The following is a 22,500-nucleotide window of genomic DNA, read 5'->3' as shown; positions in this document are numbered from 1 at the left end:
AAAAAAACATTCAAAGGGGGAAATATATATATATATATATATGATGATATACAGCCATATCACACTGCTATGACTGTGATATAACATTTATACAACAGTTCGATGGTATAATTGTGTATGTAAAAGAGAAAATTAAACACGGAAAGTTTAAAAAACATTTGGTAAGAGAAGCTACTTTCTTCCCCATTAATACACATGAAAAATCAAAATCACCTGTTTTATTATCACTTTAGACATTACTAAATAATCATTCAAACACTAGCTCTAAAGTGATGTTGGTGAAGCAGCCATGGTTTCTACTGCTCTGACTTCAGCTGCAGATTTGAATGAATGGCGTAGCAGTGCAATATGTCTGTATATCATAGATTCAACACATGCCTCCCACCAGTGCCAATATATATATATATATATATATATATATATATATATATATATATATATATATATATATATATATATATATATGTATGTATGTATATATATATATGTATGTATATATATATATATATATATATATATATATATATATTCGTAGCAGTGCGATATGGCTGTATATCAGCACTGGTGGGAGGCGTGTTTTGGCATGAGGCCGCATGCCTTAGTGTCCCACCAGTGCTGATACACAGCCATATTGCACGGCTACGAGTGTGATATTGCGTTTATACAACAGTTTGACGCCATAAACATGTATATAAAAAAAGAAAATCAAACACGAAGAGTCTAAAAACCATTTTGTATTAGGAACTACTTTCTTCCGCCATTCATTCACATCTGCAGCTGACGTGAAAACAGCAGAAACCCTTACTAATTCACCAACATCACTTTAGAGCTAGTGTTTGAGTGACTCTATAGCGTAATGTCTAAAGTGATGACAAAACAGCTGATTTTTCTCACATTTTAAGATTATAAGGCTGAACCTGACATGAAATGCCATCTGTCTACAGAGATATCTTCTTACAGTGTTACTGTCACCGATTCGGTCCCAGTCATTCCCCTCGCTGGCCAGCAGAGGCCACCATCTCCGGACTTCTAACCATTACGTCATCCCTTCACTCTGATTCCAGCACACCTGTTCTCCATTCCACTAATGACCCACGTACCACATATAAGCAGCTCACACTCACTCCACAGTGCGAAGTCTTGTTTAGCCCCGGCCAGCATTTCTGAGCGTTCTATCCTGCTTGATCTCCCGTTTACTACTACAGCCCGTTTCACGACTCTGCTCTGTCTTCTGCCTGCCCTCGACCTAAGCCTGTTTCCTCGGACTCTGATTCTTGCCGCCTGCCCCTGACTAAAGCCTGTTACACGGACTCTGAAGCACGCTGCCTGCCTCTGACCCAAGCCTGGTAATCACACTGTGTCTGTCATCTGCTACTTCCCCTTTGATGTGTATGTTGTATGTCCGCACAGCCGTGCGAGTTTTTGATGTTTAAGGGTGACTTAATAAATACTGCAAAATGGATCCCTCCGTGTCAGTCTCCCCGTTACAGATACAGTCTACAGTATTTCTGTTGCATCGGGATATCACAATAATTAAGGCCGAAAAAAGTAGTGCAATCACTACCAGACTGCTGTTGTGTTTGCGATACGAAGGGGGTGTTGCAATATATACAAAAGAGTGAGAGAGATCAATTTAGAATATCACTTACCAGTTTAATAATTTGATCAGATGTAGTTAAAAAACATGCAGTTTTAACCTTCTAAGCAAGGCCTTATTATGCCTGTCAAATTCACTTCAGAACAGACGCGGGTTCGAGTGATGGGCACGGCTTCTGTCTGCCCGGTGACTCTAGCTTCGTAGCTAAATGGCTAACATGGATTTTATGAAGAAAATAACAGTGTTTATGTGCTTTATGGAAGCTGAAAAACAGCGTTGATACGTTTAGGACCGTGTCTGAGTCCACTATACTTTCAGAGGTGCATCCAGCTCTGTGAGCTCATAAACTCCTCCAGAAACTGAACCTGGATCACAGAGGCTTTCAACTGTGCTTCTGACTGAGCCAAGCCCAGTTTGATGACTTGTTGTCAGTGTCGGCAGGAAGATTTCCCCCGGGACACCATCGATAGGTTCTATGTCACAATCACAGCCCCACAAGAGCAAGCTTCTGATTGGTTAACGCGGCGCGGATGTCCGCTGAAGTTCAGATTTTTGAACTCGAGCGATTTGCAAAAAACACACGTTAAACGCCTCGCACCACAGGATGTCTATTCGAACGTTTGCATTGACTTAACATGTAAATCACTCGTGCTTGACGCGCGTTCCGCGTCTGGTGTGAACGCAGCATCAGGCTAATGGACACCAACGCGAAGTGTCTCGGAAATTACAAATATTTTGAAATAGGCACTAACATGATAAATAAACTGCATAATTGCAATCTAAACAACTACATTCTCGACTAAAAAAGCCTCAAAAGTACATAATGTTGTCCAACAGCTGCAAAATTTGTCAAACTGTAATGAGTTTATTAATCTCTGTCACTCTATGTGGGCGGAGTAATACACAAAGGTGAAGAGGCTGGACGAGTGCTGTTATTGCAGAATATCACACTGCTATTAGCCAATCAGATACAAGAACCGAACAGAACTGTTATATTTCTTTTTTTAAATATAATATTTAAAAAAGAAAATAAAAACCAAAAGGGGGCAAATAATTCTGACTTCAACTGTATATTTATACATAGCCCCCTTTTGGTTTTTATTTTCTTTTTTAAATATTTCCCAAATGATTTTTAACAGAGCAATGAAATTTTCACAGTATGTCTGATAATATTTTTTCTTCTGGAGAAAGTCTTATTTGTTTTATTTCGGCTAGAATAAAAGCAGTTATTAATTTTTTAAAAACTATTTTTGGGACAAAATTATTAGCCCCTTTAAGCAATTTTTTTTCCCGATAATCTACAGAACAAACTATCGTTATACAATACAATAACTGCCTAATTACCCTAACCTAACTTTTAATTTTTTTAATTTTCTAATTTAAAGAAATAGCATAAGCGATAGCATCATTTGTTTCGCATTATAAGACTATAAAAATTGCAAAAATGCTTGTTTATCAATGCGTTTGTTATAGGGAAAGTCGAAAGTCAGACTGAGCAGAAAATGAACACAGACCTTCTGTTAAAAACATCAGGATGGTTTAAGTGTAAAGCCTCACTGATGCTCTGAACCGCACACTGAAGCACTTGGATGAATATCGCACGTCGTCATGTTACAATATAATGCAATTAAGCTGTAATCCTGTGATCTCTCAAATGTATTTGCGTGTTGCGTAAGAGAGATCAGTGGATGGACATCTGTTACAGATGCACGTGTGGACAGACACAAGCTCTTTAGAAATCCAAAGGCTTACGGGGACAGAAAACACACACACACACACACACACACACACACACACACACGCACACATCTGGACTGATAATACAATGAGTTTACTACGGTATGCTGGATGACTAACATGTCAACTGATGGAATACCTGCATGGAGAAACACAGAAATAAATAAACAAAACAAAGAAATAGTAATTATTAAGTTACATTTAATTAAATTTAATAAAATTAAAAAATTTAATTTTAACTTAAATTAAAATAAAACAAAAAAATAATAAAAGATTAAATTAAACAAAAAATTATTTAAAATAAATTAAATTAAATCTAAAATAAACAAAAAGGTTTAGATTATTTAATTTAATTTATTTATTTAAATGAAATTTTTAAGTAAAATAAATAAATTTAAATAAATTAAAATAAAATATGAAGAAAAAATATGAAAATTTAATTTTCAAATGTTTGATGAATTTGCATGTGAATTTGTAAGCGCGCGCGCGTGTGTGTGTGTGTGTGTGTGTGTGTGTGTGTGTGTGTGTGTGTGTGTGTGTGTGTGTGTGTGTGTGTGTGTGTGTGTGTGTCTGTGAGTAATCATCAGCAGAGGTCAGCATAAAGAAATCAAACAGCCCCAGTGTGTAATGAAGTGAATAATGAAGTAATGAAGCAGATATGAGAGAGAGAGAGAGAGAGAGAGAGAGAGAGAGAGAGAGAGAGAGAGAGAGAGAGAATGAGAGAGAATGACGCAGCTTAATTCACAGATAGCACACACATTATTAACACAATATCACAATTACACTCACAACACTGATCCAGACAATAATCCATAACTTAGCAAACAGCTGTAACTCAACATTGATGAATCTGTACTATGTCCAATTTCATAGTATTCGAAAAACTGCAGGCTAGAAATACCCGCATACTAACAAATAAATAAATACATGCACTCACCGGCCATTTTATTAGGTACACCTGTCTAAGTGCTCGTTAGCGCACATTTAGAATCAGCCAATCTCATGGCAGCAACTCAATGCATTTAGGCATTCGATCTATCGCAGTTCAAACCGAGCATCAGAATGGGGAAGAAACGTGATTTAAGTGACTTTGAGCAATTCACGGTTGTTGCCCAGACGGGCTGGTCTGAGTATTTCAGAAACTGCTGATCTACTGGGATTCTCACGAACAACCATCTCTAGGGTTTACAGAGAATGGTCTGAAAAAGAGAAAATATCCAGTGAGCGGCAGTTCTGCGGGTGCAAATGCCTTGTTGATGCCAGAGGTCAGAGGAGACTGGCCAGACTGGATCCAGCTGATAGAAAGGCAACAATAACTCAAATAAACACTCGTTACAACCGAGTGCTTCTCTGAACACACAACACGTCCAACCTTGAGGCGGATGGGCTACAGCAGCAGAAGACCACACCGGGTGCCGCTCCTGTCAGCTGAGAACAGGAAACTGAGGCTTCAATTCACACAGGTTCACCAAAACTGGACAGTAGAAGATTGGAGAAACGTTGCCTGCTCTGATGAGTCTCAACTTCTGCAGGAGCATTCGGATGGTCGGATCAGAATTTGGCATCAACAACATGAAAGCATGAATCCATCCTGCCTTGTGTCAACAGTTCAGGCTGGTGGTGGTGGTGTAATGATGTGGGGGATATTCTCTTGGCACACTTTGGGTCCATTAGTACCAATTTAGCATCGTGTCAACACCACAGCCTACCTGAGTATTGTTGCTGACCATGTCCATCCCTTTATAACCACAGTGTACTCATCTTCTGATGGCTACTTCCAGCAGGATAGCACACCATGTCATAAAGCACGAATCACTCAAACTGGTTTCTTGAACATGACAATGAGTTCACTGTACTCAAATGGCCTCCACAGTCCTCTGATCTCAATCCAATAGAGCACATTTGGGATGTGGTGGAACAGGAGATTTACATCATGGATGTGCAGCCGACAAATCTGCAGCAACGGTGTGATGCTATCATGTCAATATGGACCAAAACCTCTGAGGAATATTTTCAGTACTTTGTTGAATCTATCCCAAGAAAGATTAAAGCAAAAGGTTGTCCAACCCAGTACTAGTAAGGTGTACCTAATAAAGTGGCCGGTGAGTGTGTATTTTATATATATATATATATATATATATATATATATATATACATACACACTCATAATCAAACTCTTTGCACGAATAATATGTTAAATCAGTCTTAGTATACTTAATTGACTTTAATAAAAATTACATATTTTTTCTATATTATATATAATTATATATTTTCAATATGAATTTTCAACAATACTGAAATGTTTTGTCAGGAAGTTTTGTCTCTAAATGAGTCCTACATGTATCAGATAAACTCACTAATGGACTGATTATTAGACTGAAGAGGACAGAAGTGCTCATGATCTGTGTGTGTGGACTGACGTGACCACTGGAGGACTGATAGCGGGGGTTAAAGGACACAGTAAGAGCTCAGACTGGAGGATTCCTGACGCTGACTCACAAGGAAACACACACACACACACACACACACACACACAAACGCATGGACTCACTCTTACATACACACAAACACATATACACACATCACAAACACCCACGCACTCACAGGCACAGACTCGCACACACTAAAACACAGATACACACTTATCCAGCACATGTTTAACGCAGCGGATGCCCTTCCAGCTGCAACCCATCACGAGGAAACCCAATTAAACTAATTAACCTAATTAAGCCCTTAAATGAATGAATACTAGTATCTTACAAAATAACTAGTAAAATATTATGTACAGTCATCATGACAAAGACTAAATAATTTAGCTATTAAACTGATTATGTTTCTCGATAATTTCTCTCTGTGCTTAAAAAACACTAGGGAAATATTTAAAAAAGAAAATTTCACAGGAGGGCTAAAAGAATTGTCTTCAACTGTATGTAGGTAGTATTTAAATAGGAAATTAAACATGCCATATACATATATCACAAAATTATGTGCAAGTAATATGGAATCAGAATCAGTTTTAGAGCCAAGTGTGCTTCACACACACAAGGAATTTGCTTTGGCTACAGAAGCTTCCAGTGTACATAAAGTGACAACACAAAAACAAATATGAGAAAAGACGATAAACATTAAACAGAGATGCAGTTAGTCCAAAAGCTTTGGATGTTGAATTGTATGTACAGATTTGTTATAAATATAAAGGTTATACGGTGCTATGTACAAATGCGTATAAGAAAGTTTTTTTTCAGAATGATAATATTGCTGAATTTACATCACATTTACATTATGTGATGCATAATTTCCATTCTTATTCCAAGTATTGACCACCTTTTTCATTCTTCAATGTTAATTCAACACGGGTTCATTATGGATATGTAACCCTATATACATTTCTGGAGAGCGCCAAATACGTCCAGGGAGGTCCGTTTTTTTATAGTTTTTGTTTCCTTGAATCTACCAGAGGCCGCTATTGGCTGACTGACTACTGACTGACTGATCGACCGACCCACCCTCCTCCATCCCTAATCCCAACCAATAGTGTTTTCAAAAGCACAGATTGACCATCGCCCACCCACCTCCCTTAACCCAACCGATAGTGTTTTCAAAAGTACCGTTTGACCAGCGCTCACCCACTTCCCTAAACCCAACCAATAGTGTTTTCAAAAGCACCGATTGACCAGCACCCACCCACTTCCCTAAACCCAACCAATAGTGTTTTTAAAAGCACGTTTGACCAACCCCTACCCTCTTCCCTAAACCCAACCGATAATGTTTTCAAAAGCACCGATTGACCAGCAAGCCCACCCAATTCCCTAAACCCAACCGATAGTGTTTTCAAAAGCACTGATTGACCAGCGCCCACCCACTTCCCCAAGCCCAACCGATAGTGTTTTCAAAAGCACTGATTGACCAGTGCCCACCCACTTCCCCAAGCCCAACCAATAGTGTTTTCAAAAGCACAGATTGACCAGCACCCACCCACTTCCCCAAGCCCAACCGATAGTGTTTTCAAAAGCACCGATTGACCAGTGCCCACCCACTTCCCCAAGCCCAACCAATAGTGTTTTCAAAAGCACAGATTGACCAGCACCCACCCACTTCCCCAAGCCCAACCGATAGTGTTTTTAAAAGCAATGCAGAAAAAAGAATTTTTTTACCACGATTTGAGATTTTACCACATTCTCACTCGTTTATTTTATTGTTTGGCTATTGTTTTTGTCTTGACTGCTTACTGGATCCGTTCTTCAGCAGACTCGAACCCCGTTGTCATGGTCAAGTCTGCTGACAAACAGCTGGTAAGCGCGAAAAGAAACAACAACATACCACCGTGTGGCGTTCGTTTTGCAGACGAAATGCAGCGACACGCAGCTATGGCTACATAATTCGCGCTCTCCAGAAATATATACAGGGGTGCGTTTTCAGAATGAGCCTGTGGTGCATTAATTCATTTTCTGTTCAGAACTCAAGCTTAGGCAAATGATCAATCAGAGGCAGATTTTTATTATGCAGACTTCTTACAAAGTATTTTACAGTATTTTCAAACTTTCAAAAATAAAAGACACTAAAGTACTTTGATATAATATATTGAGCCATTTTCATAAACCCCATCAAATACAAATTACAAACTACTATTTTGTATTTGAAATACATATTTAAATACATGTGTCATAGATACTGCCCATTCCCTTACATACACAGTCACATTCATTCATTTCCTTTGGCTTAGTTTCTTATTTATCAGCGGTCGCCACAGTGAAATGAACCTCCAACTATTCCTGCATATGTTTTACGCAGCAGATGCCTTTCCAGCCGCAACCCAGTACTGGAAAACACCCATACACTTACATACACACACACTCTTTGGACTGTGGCAGAAACCAGAGCACCCGGAGGAAACCCTGGCCAACCTGGGGAGAACATGCAAACTCCACACAGAAATGCCAACTGACCCAGTTGAAACTCGAACCAGCGACCTTCTTGTTGTGAGGCGACAGTGCTAACAACTGAGCCACCATGCCACCACACAGTTACACAATAACTTAAATCTCACTAACTTTCCATAACATTTATATTCATTCATTCACTTGCTTAGTCCCTTTATTAATCAGGGGTCGCCACAGCAGAATGAACCACCAACTTATCCAGCATATGTTTTACGCAGCAGATGCCTTTCCAGCTGCAACCCATCACTAGGAAACATCCATACACATTCATTCACACACATACACTACGGACAATTTTTAGCTAACCCAATTTACCTAGTCCACATGTTTTTGGACTTGTGGGGGAACCCAGACGAGTCTCGAACCAGCGACTTTCTTGATGTGAGGTGATCGTGCAACCTACTACGCCACCGAGATGCCCAACATTTATTGTTTTAAAATACATTTAAATGAGATAAAATTAAATCAAAAAAATAATAAAAAAAACATGCATGGGCAAAATAAACATTCTCAAAATTACAACGTGCTAATAAATCTGTTTTAAACAGGGAACTGCAGGTGTGAATTAGGTGAAGAAGAGAGAGACAGAAGGTTTGTGGTAGTTTGCTAAACATGCAAAAAAAGAGACGGAAAGAGTAAACTATAATCTTGAGAGATTAGAGGATTTCCAGGCTGTAATCTTGTCAACTGGCACGCAGCAGCTCAGATTGTAAAGTTAGTGGCAGAAGTGGAGGTGAGAAACACCGCTGCTGCAAATTCAGATAAGCACTTTAACATTTCACAATGAAAGGAAAATCACGAGTGTACAGGATTTACCAAAAACTAGCTACTCCTGTGTTCATTGTTGGATCATAAGGCACTCCAAAACATCTTAACATAATGTATCACAAATAGCTGACCTGATGAGGAAAAACTTTTGCTCTAATCCAAAACATGTTGATCTGCATTTTTCATGATTATTAATATATATATTTATATTTGTAGCAACAAGCTACAGCAGAAATTATTTTCATAACTTTCTAAGCAATTATGTCTTGTTCTCCAGTATAAACATCTAAATATTAATATATAAATAAGGTCAGATAATATAAGTCTTCTTTTCTCAACAGAATAAAATGATTTCAGTGTTAAAACATGTTAAAACATGTTAGGAACATAAAACTAGTTAGCAAAATGTTAGACGTTTTAATGCCTTGTTATTATTGTGAATATTATACATATGTTAGCTGATAAATTGGTAATACTTGTTAGCAACAGGTTAAGCATGCAAGCAAATGGATAAAACATGCTAACACCTTGCTACAGTATGTTAGAAAGCATGTTTAAGAATTAAAGCTACTTATTGAGCATACAAATGTTAACAACATCCTAGAATGCTCATAAAACATCTATAAATTGGTAAAACTTTTAGAACAAGTTAAAACATATAAGCAACATAAAACTCATCAGCAACATGATAAACATGCAAGCAAAGTGTGTAAAACATGCTACAACAAGTTAGAAAACATGTTTTAACATGTTAACTACTCATTGAACATAATACGAAGGTTAGCAACATGCTAGCATCTTTTTAAAACATCTAAAATTGGTAAACTTTGCCAGCAACAGGTTAAACATGCAAACAAATGGCTAAAACATGCTAAGACCTTGCTAAAACATGTTATAATGTGTGTTTAAACAGTATAATTCAAGCTGAACATTGTACATGTTAGCAACATCCTAGCATCATCAAAAACATCTAAAATTGGTAAGCTGTCAAAATAGTACGTTATAACATGTTAAAACATATTAGCAACATAAAACTCATTAGCAATGTGATAAACATGCAAGCAAATTGTTAAAACATGCTAAAACAAGTTAGGAATCATGTTTTAACATGTAACTACTCGTTAAACATTATACATAGGCTAGCAACATGCTAGCATCTTAATGAAACATCTAACATTGGTAAACCTTAACAGCAACAGGTTAAACATGCAAACAAATGGCTAAAACATGCTAGGACCTTGCTAAAACATGATATAATGCATGTTTAAACAGTATAATACTAGCTGAACATTATACATATGTTAGCAACATCCTAGCATCCTCATAAAGCATCTAAAAATTGATAAAAACTGAAAAAGTACATGTTATAACATTTTAGCAACATAAAACTAGTTAGCAACATGATAAACATGCAAGCAAATTGTTAAAATATGCTAACACCTTGTTAAAGCATGCTAAAAGAAGTTAGAATGCAACAAATATAGGTTAGCAACATGTTTACATCCTCGTTAACCATCTAAAAATTGGTAAAACCTGTCAACAACAGGTTAAACATGCAAGCAAATTTGCTAAAAAAAAGTTAGAAAGCATTAAAGCTACTATGTTAGCAACATCCTAGCATCCTCATAAAACATCTAAATTAGGTAAAACTGTAAAAATAGTATGTTATAACATGTTAGCAACATAAAACTCATTAACAACATAATAAATATGCAAGCAAATTGCTAAAACATGCTAAAGCCTTGTTAAAAACATGAAAAAAGTTAGAATGCATGTTTAAACATGTTAACTGCTCGCTGAACATTACAACAAAGGTTAGCAACATGCTAAAAGCTTCATAAAACATCTAAAATTGCTAAAACTTGTCAGCAAACGGTTAAACATGCAAGCAAATTTGTTAAAACATGCTCAAACAAGTTAGAAAGCATGTTCAAGCATTATAGGTACTCGCCGAGCATTATACATATGTTAACAACATGCTAGCCTCCTCATAAAACATCTAAAAAATGTAGAACGTGCTAGCAACAGCTTAAACATGCAAGCAAAATGCTGAAACATGCTAAAATGTGTTAGAACACATGACTAAACATTATAACCATTCATTTAACATTATACATATGTTAGCAACATGCTAACATCTTCGTAAAACATGCTAAAACATATTAGGAATGCTCAAACTCAAACAAATTGCTTTGACATTATAAATATGTTATCAGCATGCTAACATCTTCAAACAATATGCTAAAACATCAGTAAAACATATTAGGAACATGTTAATGCACATATAAAACTGCTTAAACATGTTAACACCTTGCTAAAACATGTTAGAATGCGTTTGCAAACTTAACTTACTTGCTGAACATTATAGATATGTTAGCTGCATGCTAGCATCTTCACAAAACATGCTAAAACACTGGTAAAACATATTATGGCAAACAAATTGCTTAGAAATTATACACATCTTAGCAACATATAATACATGCTAGCATTGTCACACAATATGCTTAACATCTGTAAAATGTGTGAGGAACATGTTGAAGCTAATTGCTTAAACATGCCAAAACATGTTAGAATGTTTGTTTAAACATTTTAACCCATCACTGACATTATAAATGTGCTAGCATCTTCATTAGAACATGCTAAAACACTGGTAAAACATGTTACATCCTTAAACATGGTAACACATTTTTAAGAACATGTTAAAACATGCTAACAACTTTCTTCATTCATTCATTTTCTTGTCGGCTTAGTCCCTTTATTAATCCAGGGTCGCCACAGCGGAATGAACCGCCAACTTATCCAGCACATTTTTTACGCAGCGGATGCCCTTCCAGCCACAACCCATCTCTGGGATGCTAACAACCTTTTGAACAATATTAACAACATGCTAAAAGCTGCTTTTCCTCTTAAAGCAAGCAAAACGTGTTGGGAACATATTACAACATGCTACCAGATTGCTAAAACATGCTAACACAATGCCAAAGCATGCTAAATCATTCTAAATACATGATGAAATGTGCATTTAACAGGTTAAAACATTTTAGCAACCTGCTAAAACATGATAGCAACAAGCTGAAACATGAATATGTTAAAAGACGTTTTTGATATATTTTTCTGTTGAAAACAAGAAGTATTACTCGAGATTTTGCTTCTAAAATAAATGTAGCTCAATTGAAGACATTTGTATTTACGTAAAACATGACAACAATACTAAAGTAAGAAATTCAAAGCATTGCCATCTCATTTGAAACAGTCACTGTTTGATATGGTTATGTATTTATGCTAAAGCTGAGCAAACAGAACATCCAGAGCTAAAATTAGACTTTTAATTTGGGTTCGAGAGAATTTAATGAGAGCGAGCGCAGTCAGAATAACAGCCGTAAGTCTGCGACGGAGAAAACTACTGTCAGCTATACGCAGGCCTTTCTCTCCGGCCCAAAGCTGATTAAAACTTCCACAAGTGAACAGCAAAGTCACATTAAACCTTCGCTTAAATCTCACTGGAGTTACGAAAAAACAGCCTGACACAGAGTTAAAATCTGGCCAAAGCTCTTAGTGTACACTTTAATGCACTTCTGTGAGGCTTTCCATCTGCTGATGAACCAAAAACACATGATAACTCCTCGTGGGTCATTAGTGGGGTCTCAAAATCTGAAATATAATCCTCAGAGCTCAATCCAACACTTCTGACACACACCAGAGCAGGAGTACACCACGTCCGAAAACTATCATCTAAATGAACACAAACAGATTGCAAACAAACTGAAAACACTGAGATTGATGTTAAATGATAACCGGGTTGGAGACAAACTGTACAAGATTCATTGTATCCTTTTCCAGATGAAAATTCTCCTTTAAAACATTTACAGTATGTCTTTATCAAATCAACCAGCTTTAGGAGAATCAATATTTGACAAAAATGTTTAATAAAGACATTAACAGTGCTATTTCAGCATCAATGAAATGTGCACAAACATTCATATTTATAATTTTGACTGGACTATGACTGCACTTCCAGTATTCCTAAAAACATTTGACATAGTTAACGTATATACTACACTAGCAGAATGCTAACACATATAAGCAATTTGCTGAAACATGCTAGTTAAGTACAAGAACATACTGAAAATGAACAAAAACAGGATAAAAACATGCTTGTGTATATCAAAAACATTTTAAAACCTACTTTCAACATTTTAAAACTAGAAACATGCTAGCAACTCTATGCTCTGCTAACAATGTCTTGAAATATGGCACCAAGATACTAAAACATGTTACAAACATGCTAAAACATGCTAGCAAAATCATGCTGCAAAAATGTTGGCAAAACACTAGTAAAATGCTATTCATAAACTTGCGTGGTATAAACAACCTGCTAAAAGATGCTAACTTGCTAAAATGTAAAATGCCAAAACACGTTAATAAAGTATCTAAATCTAAAACTTTCGACTATCGAAAATATTTAAAAAAAAACATATTAAACATATTAAACCTACTATCAACATGTTAAAACTAGAAACATGCAAACATGATAAAATGAACATGTTTACCATTAGCATGTTAGTACCTTAATGTTCCTGACAAGATGATATGAACATAATAAGCATGCTCTGCTAACAATGTCTTGAAACATGGCACTAACATACTTAAATACTAATAACGATGGGAAAACATGCTAGCAAAATCATGCTACAAAAATGTCAGCAAAACACTATTAAACATGCTAAATTGATAAAATTGCTAAAACATGGTATAAACTACAACCTGCTTAAAGATGCTATTAACTTGCTATAATTTAAATGCTAAAACATGTTTATAAAGTATCTAGACCTAAAACTTTATGTTTCTGACAGGACATGCTATCAACGTAATTAGCATGCTTTGCTAACAATGTCCTGAAACAAGTCACCAACATATTAAAACATGTAATAAACATGCTAGCAAAATCGTGCTGCAAAAATGTTAACAGCTCGTTAAACGGGTTATATTCATAAACTTGCTAAAACGTGGTATGAACAACAACCGGCTAAAAGATGCTAATAACTTACTAAAATGTTACATGCTAAAACACATTTATAAAGTATTTAAATCTAAACATGAACATATTATAACCTACTATCAACATGTTAAAGCTAAAACATGCTAGCAACATGATAGCTTGAACATGTTAAACATTAGCATGTTAGCACCTTTATGTTCCTGACTAGACATGGTATGAACATAATAAGCATGCTATACTAACAAGCTCTTGAAATATGGCACCAAGACTAAAATATTTTATAAACATGGTAAAACATGCTAGCAAAATCATGCTACAAAATGTTAGCAAAACACTAGTAAAATGCTATTCATGAACTTGCGTGGTATAAACAACAACCTGCTAAAAGATGCTAATAACTTGCTAAAGTGGTAAATGCTAAAACACGTTTATAAAAGTATCTAAATCTAAAACTTGCGACTATTGAAAATATTTTAGAAACAAGTGGTGAACATATTAAAACCTACTATCAACATGTTAAAACTAGAAACATGCTAGCAACATAATAACATGAACATGTTAACCATTAGCATGTAAGCAACTTAATGTTCCTGACAAGATGATGTGAGCATAATAAGCATGCTCTGCTAAAAATGTCCTGAAACATGGCACCAACATACTAAAATACTTTAAAAACATGGTAAAAATGCTAGCAAAATCATGCTACAAAAATGTCAGCAAAACACTAGTAAACATGCTATATTGATAAAATTGCTAAAACATGGTATAAACAACAACCTGCTTAAAGATGCTTTTAACTTGCTAAATTTTAAATGCTAAAACATGTTTAGAAAGTATCTAGACCTAAAACTATATGTTTCCGACAGGACATGCTATCAACATAATTAGCATGCTCTGCTTACAATGTTCTGAAACAAGATACCAACATATTAAAACATGTTATAAACATGCTAGCAAAAACATGCTTCAAAAATGTTAACAGCTCGTTAAACGGGTTATATTCATAAACTTGCTAAAACGTGGTATAAACAACAAACCTACTAAAAGATGCTAATAACTTGCTAAAGTGTTAAATGTTAAAACACGTTTATAAAAGTATTCAAATCTAAAACTTGTGACTATCGAAAAAAATTTCGAAACAAGTGGTGAACATATTAAAACCTACTAATAACATGCTAAAACTAGAAACATGCTAGCAACATAATAACATGGACATGTTGACCATTAGCATGTTAGTACCTTAATGTTCCTGACAAGATGATATGAGCATAATAACCATGCTTTGCTAAAAATGTCCTGAAACATGGCACCAACATACTAAAACATTTTATAAACATGGTAAAACATGCCAGAAAAATCGTGCAACAAAAATGCTAGCAAAACACTATTAAACATGCTATAGTAATTGCGTGGTATAAACAACAACCTGCTAAAAGATGCTAATAACTTGCTAAAATGTTAAATGCTAAAACATGCTTAAAAAGTACCTAAATCTAAAACTTGCAATTATCTAAAACATTTTATAAACAAGTAGTGAACACATTAAAACCTACTATCAACATGTTAAACCTAGAAGCATGCTAGCAACTTGATAACATGAACATGTTTAGCACCTCGGTATGGTAAAAACATAAGCATGCTCTGCTAATAGTGTCCTGAAACATGGCAATAACATACTAAAACATTTTATAAACATGGTGAAAAATCATAAACATGCTAGCAAAATCATGCTACAAAAATGCTAGCACTTTTTAAAATGTGAAAATCTTTCATTTTTCTCCTGATATGACCTTCAAAACTACTTAAATTCACCTTCAGCTAATGCAGGACCGGTTTTCTCTTTAAACCATGCTAACAATGAAAAATCCTTGGTAAAACATGCTATAAACATGCTAGCAATCTGTTAATATTGTATGCTAACAATGCATTAAAACATGCTCAAACAAATCGTTAGCTAACATGCTAAAAGCGTGATAAAACATGCTAGCACTTTTAAAATGTGAAAATCTTTCATTTTTCTCCTTATATGACCTTCAAAAACTTCCGACTAGCTTTTAAAATTACTTGACTTCACCATCAGCTAATGCACACTAGCAGGACAAAACTTTAGAGCTTGTGTTGATAGATATTTTAGGAAGCTCAATGGCTGGGCAATAAAGGTTTACCGATTATGGTCAAACTTAAATTTACACAGTTTTTACCGCAAGTAGAAAATATAAGTGTTTCTCTCACCAGGCTCAGTGCAGTTCTTCTCCTCTGTGGTGTTTTCGGGTGTCGATGACATCAGTCTCCGCCCCCACTGGTCATGTGACTCCATGTGCCACTCCTCCATGATCATACCATGACCTGCAATAACAAAACACCGATAAACAAACAATAAAACAAAGAAAGTCACGTGGCTTTGGAGCATCAGATATGATCACAGTCTACTTTTGGGTTAAAATGTATCTTTAAATAAGTCATTAATACCATGACTCACAAAGATAAGTCATTTTGGGGAGGAAAAAATGTATATAACCACAATATGTTTGATAGTTTGATAATGACATAAAAACCGATTAACCTAGTAATTTATTTACCTCAATTTTGTCAGACAATCTTTATATAAGATGCTGTAATAATATAGTTACAATTTTACATACATATATGTACAGTGGGTACAGAAAGTATTCACCCCCCCCCCCTTAAATGTTTTACTATTTGTCACACTGGAATGTACACACGGCACCCCATATTGACGGGAACACACACACACACACAAACACATATATATGTGTATATATATATATATATATATATATATATATATATATATATATATATATATATATATATATATATACGTATATATACTTGCTGGCCGCTTTATTAGGTACACTTTACTTGTACCAGGTTGAACCCCCTTTTGCCTTCCAACATGCCTTAAACCTTCATGGCATAAATTCAACAAGATACTGGAAATATTTCTCAGAGATTTTGGTCCATATTGACATGATAGCATCACGCAGTTGCTGCAGATTTGTCGGCTGCACATCCATGATGCGAATCTCCCATTCACATCCCAAAAGTTCTCTATTGGATTGAGTTCTGGTGACTGTGGAGGCCATTTGAGTACGGTGAACCCATTGTCATGTTCAAGAAACCAGTGTGAGATGATTCGTGCTTTATGACATGGAGTTATCTTGCTGAAAGTATTAATCAGAAGATGGGTACCTTGTGGTGGTCAGGGGCGGACTGGCCTTAGCGGGCACCGGGACATTTCCCGGGGGCCTGATGGTCTATCTGACCTGCCACCGTGACTCTGGCCTGCCGTCTTCCCCCCACCCAAATTTTCATAAACATTTCGCTTCTCCACACCAGCTGTGAGAGCTGTCATGGATAAAAGTGAGGATGGGGGAGGGGGAGGGGGAGGTCGCGAATGCCGCTTTCTTTTTTCTGCCGCCCTAGGCAGCCGCCTATGTCGCCTCTATGGACACGCCGGCCATAGACACGCCTCTATGGACACGCCTACTCAGGTAGGCTGTGGTGTTGACACAATGCTCAATTGGTACTAATGAGCCCATAGTGTGCCAAGAAAATATCCCCCACACCATTACACCACCATTACCAGCCTGAACCTTTTAGATTACCTTTTAACGCTAATCTCTGAATAAATACTTACAGATCGCAGGCAAGCTATATATCAGTTTAATCTTTATTTCTCTTTCTTTCAACCCCAAGCACAACAGAGACCTTCCTACTTTATGTTTCTGAGTAAATTCAGTAAGTTTGCTTCGTCCACCTAATGCGCTTGAAAATAGACTGTGGGCAAGCTTAAGGTACATCGCCTGGGAGGAAAGATATTTAAAGCAATGACAATAAGCATTTGCATTTAATTTATGCATCACACAGTATTACTGTCTTTATGAAGTGAATATCATGTTATCACAATATGTTAAATAAACTATCTTTGGTTGAATAAATGCTTTGAAACGGGGATATTTAAGCGTCAGCTGTGAGTGATTACCGCATGGCGCTATTCTCCGCCAGAGAGATCCTCTTTGTGCAGTGATGATGTTTATGTTCATGAAAGATCAGTCAAGTTAGCATTAATTTGCATGAATTTAATGTTTTAATATTTTAAATTGTCATGCTGTAATAAAATAAACATGATATAAAAACTAAATGATTGTGAAGTTATTTCTTTTCAAACTTTTATAAAAGAGCTATTATAGCCGGCAGCTAGCTCTCTGCAACTGTCACATGGTCGCCCACTGAAGCTAAGCAGGGCTGCGCCCGGTGAGTACCTGGATGGGAGACCGCATGGGAAAGCTAACCTGCAGAGGGCGCTCAACCTGTGGTCTGTGTGGGTCCTAATGCCCCAGTATAGTAAAGGGGACTCTATACTGCTCAGTGAGCGCTGTCTTTTGGATGAGACATTAAACTGAGGTCCTGACTCCCTGTGGTCATTAAAAAACCAAGGATATCCTTCAAAAAGAGTAGGGGTTTTACTCTGGCATCCTGGCTAAATCTGCCCACTGGCCTCTGTCCATCATGGCCTCCTAACCCTCCCCATATCAGAATTGGCTTCATCACTCTGTCTCCTCTACACCAATCAGCTGGTGTGTGGCGTGCGGTCTGGCTCAAAATGACGAAGGGTGGGCTATGTACACACACACTTGTTACTTTTCTTTTTATTTTATAGTGATTTTTTTCAAAACAGTTTTACATTAACAAGCAGATAAATGTTAAGTGCTAAATGTTTTAATATCCATTATTTACATTAATTATTTACAACCGACAAAGCTGGGGTCAATTCTGTTTCGATTATATAGAACAAAAATAATCTAGATTTCAGCGATATTTACAATCTACCCATCGCCTCTAACTGTTTCCAGATCAGAGACACCAGTATTTAAAACGGTTGAGTACACTGAGATGAATACACTGAGGAAAAGTAAACTTTAAGTCTATATAATTAAGATAAATGGCTTTGATGTGGAAATAATATACAATGTGGGGCAATAATAAGGGCAGAGGAGAGTGACAGTATTGCATTTCTTTTCTCCTCGAGCTACAAGAGGAAAACAGGATTTGCCTGATTAGAAAGGGAGGGCTGCGTAAATTCCCTCTGTCTTTGATCTCCTTTCCTGAACCATTATGAAGACACTGAGACACACACACACACACACACACACACACACACACACACACTTCTAAGTTATTGTCATGAACAGTCATGAGAGAAGGAGGTGATTCAGCCAGTAAGTGCCATGATTCGAGATAACAGATTTAATATTGTCTGTATTGCAGAATAATCTTTTAAGCTCCTTGTTTTTACCGTAATTGAAGTTTTGCTTTTGATTTAGAAGGCTTACTTTTAATTTTTAAGATTTGAATTAGCTATTTTCTTTGAATCTGATTGAGCTTGCATTTCACTTGCTGAAGACAAAACTGAAGGGAAAACGCCCAAAGAACAAGCAGGGAACTGAAGACTGTTGCTGTAGAGGCCTGGCAGAGCACCACCAGGGATGAAACCCAGCGTCTGATGATGTCCATGCGCTCCAGATCTCAGCCTGTAATTGACTGCAAAGGATTTGCAGCCAAGTATTAAAAAGTGAAAGTTTAATTTATGATAATTATTCTGTCCAATTATGTTGGACCCTTAACAAGTGGGAGGCACATATGCAGATTGTTGTGATTCCAACAGCGTTCACCTGATTCGGATGTAAATAGCCTCAAATTAAAGCTGACAGTCAAAGCACATCCATTGTGTTTGTGTATAGAGCCAAAAATGTTAGAATTGTGCTGATGTCCAAATGAAGTGTTCAAATGCAAAAGCCGCTAAACGCCACTTCCGCCAGAAATAAGATGATGACATTGAGTGAATGCTTTAAGAACGTAGTACATGTTCAACAATTAGATTTGCTTCAAATAATCTAAACCCCAGCGTCAGCCTATTCAGAAATAACAGTTTGTTGGCAACCTGCCTTTGACAGCAAGAGCCGCTATATCCTGAGAACCAATCAAAAGCGCGAATCGAATCATATGTTTTCAATGTAGCAGCACGCTGATACACCGGCTTTTCTGATATAAAACGTCATATTGTCAGAACATATTTACATTCAAAGCTTCGATTGAGATATTAAAATTAAGCTTTGAATGTCTGGCATCATATTTAATGTCACCATTACTCTAAAAATATCATCTTTTTTGGTAGTACAGTCTATAAATATGTAGTTAAGATACTAGAACATGCAAAGGTCTTGGCCTCGCTTTCATTTTCACTTTCAAACAGGAGCTATTTCACGGCACAGAATATGCTGTTTTGAAAGATATCTAAAGTAAATTTACATTTTTGCTATCAGAAAGTTTTGTTTATGTTAGCAGGAAGTTGCTGGGCAAAAAAATGCACACATATTTAAAGTCACAGCAAAGAGTATCAGACATGCATGCAGTCATTTTGGCCAATATGTTAATTAAAGGTAGAAATGCTCAGTTCTTTATTGTTTTGTAATAAAATAAAAATGTTAGAAAAAAATACGCTGATATTTAGAAAACGTCAAGGTGTTATAGATATGTTAGTTATATTTCAGAGTTTAAAAAGATTACAAAAATAAAAAAATAAAAACCTTGCAGATGAGCGATTAATCCACTGATGCATCAGCTGATTTGACTATGTTTTAAATGCTTCCTTGTAAGCTTGAAACGCTGTCAGTGATGTAATCAGCACACAAGCAGCCAATAGTGTTCAGCTTTTTCTGACGACTCCTCCCTCAAATTTTCATTGGCTGTGGTTTGGTAGCTTGAATGAGCTGTTGGGGAACGAGTTGTTGTCAGATCATGTAGTGTGTGACCCCCCTCTTGTGGATCATTCACGTAGTGTCGCGTAGTGTGAACACCACAGCGATTAAAAGACACAAAATCAAGTCATGTACTGTGAAATGCAAAAGCCGCTAAACGCCACTTCCGCCAAAAATGAGATGATGACATTGAGTGAATGCTTTAAGAACGTAGTACATGTTCAACAATTAGATTTGCTTCAAATAATCTAAACCCCAGCGTCAGCGCATTCAGAAATAACAGTTTGTTGGCAACCTGCCTTTGACAGCAAGAGCCGCTATATCCTGAGAACCAATCAGAAGCGCGAATCGAATAATATGTTTTCAATGTAGCAGCCCGCTGATACACCGGCTTTTATGAGGAGACTGTTTTACTCCGCTTCCAATTTACATTTAAAAGACGGAGTTTGATGAACTGGATGAGCCTGTCGGACTGTCAGTAGATGGCAAATGAAAACGTCTCTTACCTCAAAACTCTGTGCATTATAAGAAAAAGAAAACACGCTGTGCAGCTGGAGGTGTAACATGCATTCATAACATGTTTTTGGGCAGCGAAGCTACTTCGAGTGAGCCTGATTTACTATACATTAATTCGGCAACTCCAATTCACGAAAGAAAGAGCTAAGATGCCGTTCTTTTATCCCACGTGGATGCTATGAGGGTAAACAAGAGACTAAAAAGAGACCAAGGCCTTGAGTATGGTGAGAATGAATGAATGACAGCTTCTAAAATTGTCTGAGAGACATCTCTTTTTAGCCCAGTAGGTCTACCTTGCGTTTTATTTGCTAATGTAAACTATTTATTAAAAGATAAATATAAAGTAGAAAGCTCTAAATTATTTATTGTACTTCATAATACCTTTACGTCTGACAAGCTTTATATATTATTGGACAATGCAGATGTAACAGGGTTAAAAAAATGTTTAATTGTCTTTCACCAAAATGGGTTATTTTGTTTATTTTGTGGTTGTTGGGATACCTGTGGCAAAAGTGTGTAATTGTTTATTTCACCTTTCACCTTCAAAGCCCCGCCTACAGCAGAAAAGGGTTGCTGAATACAGAAAGGCGGTAGGTAAAATGTGCTCCAGCTAAATGTGACAAATTCTGTATTTTAACACATGTTAATAACACATACAAGCCCAATATAAACATTAAGTGATGTTTTAGATCAAATCTGTCGAGTGATTGCTGTGTGTGACCAACTTTGTGTGGTTAAATTTGCTCATGCTATGTGTAGCTGGAATGATGACATTAATATGTGCAGGGGTGATTTCTTACTATTTGTTTGGGTTTTTTTAGATGCATTTTTAAATGCATACTGTTGCCAGAGGATTTATATTTCTGTTACAGAATAAACAACGCAGAACACAGTTCTCCGTGTCCGCCTGAGTGATTTGTGTCATCAGGAAGAGAAGCGTTACACACAGATACTGATGTTTCACAATGTTTTTTCACAACATTATTTGAATCTACCAAGCTTAGCTTACAATGTTTACATTTTAAGCCTAAATCCCAAATATCAGAAATGACAACAGATTATTAAGATTTAATTAATGTCACTTTTAATATAATTGATTAATGCACTTGACAGATTTCATTCATTCATTTTCCTTATGCTTTTCCCTGGTTTATCACAGCG

At 36.5% G+C, this 22,500-nt stretch overlaps 2 protein-coding genes across 4 annotated transcripts in view; both read right to left on the bottom strand.

The window, feature by feature from the left end:
* cpsf2 (cleavage and polyadenylation specific factor 2) overlaps positions 1–22,500 on the bottom strand; it is a 495,879-nt gene that overhangs the window by 395,571 nt on the left and 77,808 nt on the right. The gene's annotated exons all lie outside the window — the stretch shown is intronic.
* slc24a4b (solute carrier family 24 member 4b) overlaps positions 1–22,500 on the bottom strand; it is an 87,507-nt gene that overhangs the window by 51,092 nt on the left and 13,915 nt on the right. For both annotated transcript variants that reach the window (XR_015518944.1, XM_087298826.1), the window contains exon 2: positions 16,274–16,387. Coding sequence is in view for 1 of the 2 variants with exons in the window: in XM_087298826.1 (XP_087154952.1) it covers positions 16,274–16,387 (114 nt within the window). In the remaining variant the exon portion in view is untranslated. The remainder of the gene's footprint in view (positions 1–16,273; positions 16,388–22,500) is intronic.

Source organism: Danio rerio, chromosome 20 (assembly GCF_052040795.2).
Source record: "Danio rerio strain M-AB ecotype USA chromosome 20, GRCz13ab, whole genome shotgun sequence".
In the NCBI taxonomy this organism is placed as follows: domain Eukaryota; kingdom Metazoa; phylum Chordata; class Actinopteri; order Cypriniformes; family Danionidae; genus Danio; species Danio rerio.
Note: the sequence above shows the minus strand (reverse complement) of the source record. Positions and strands in the feature narration are given on the sequence as shown.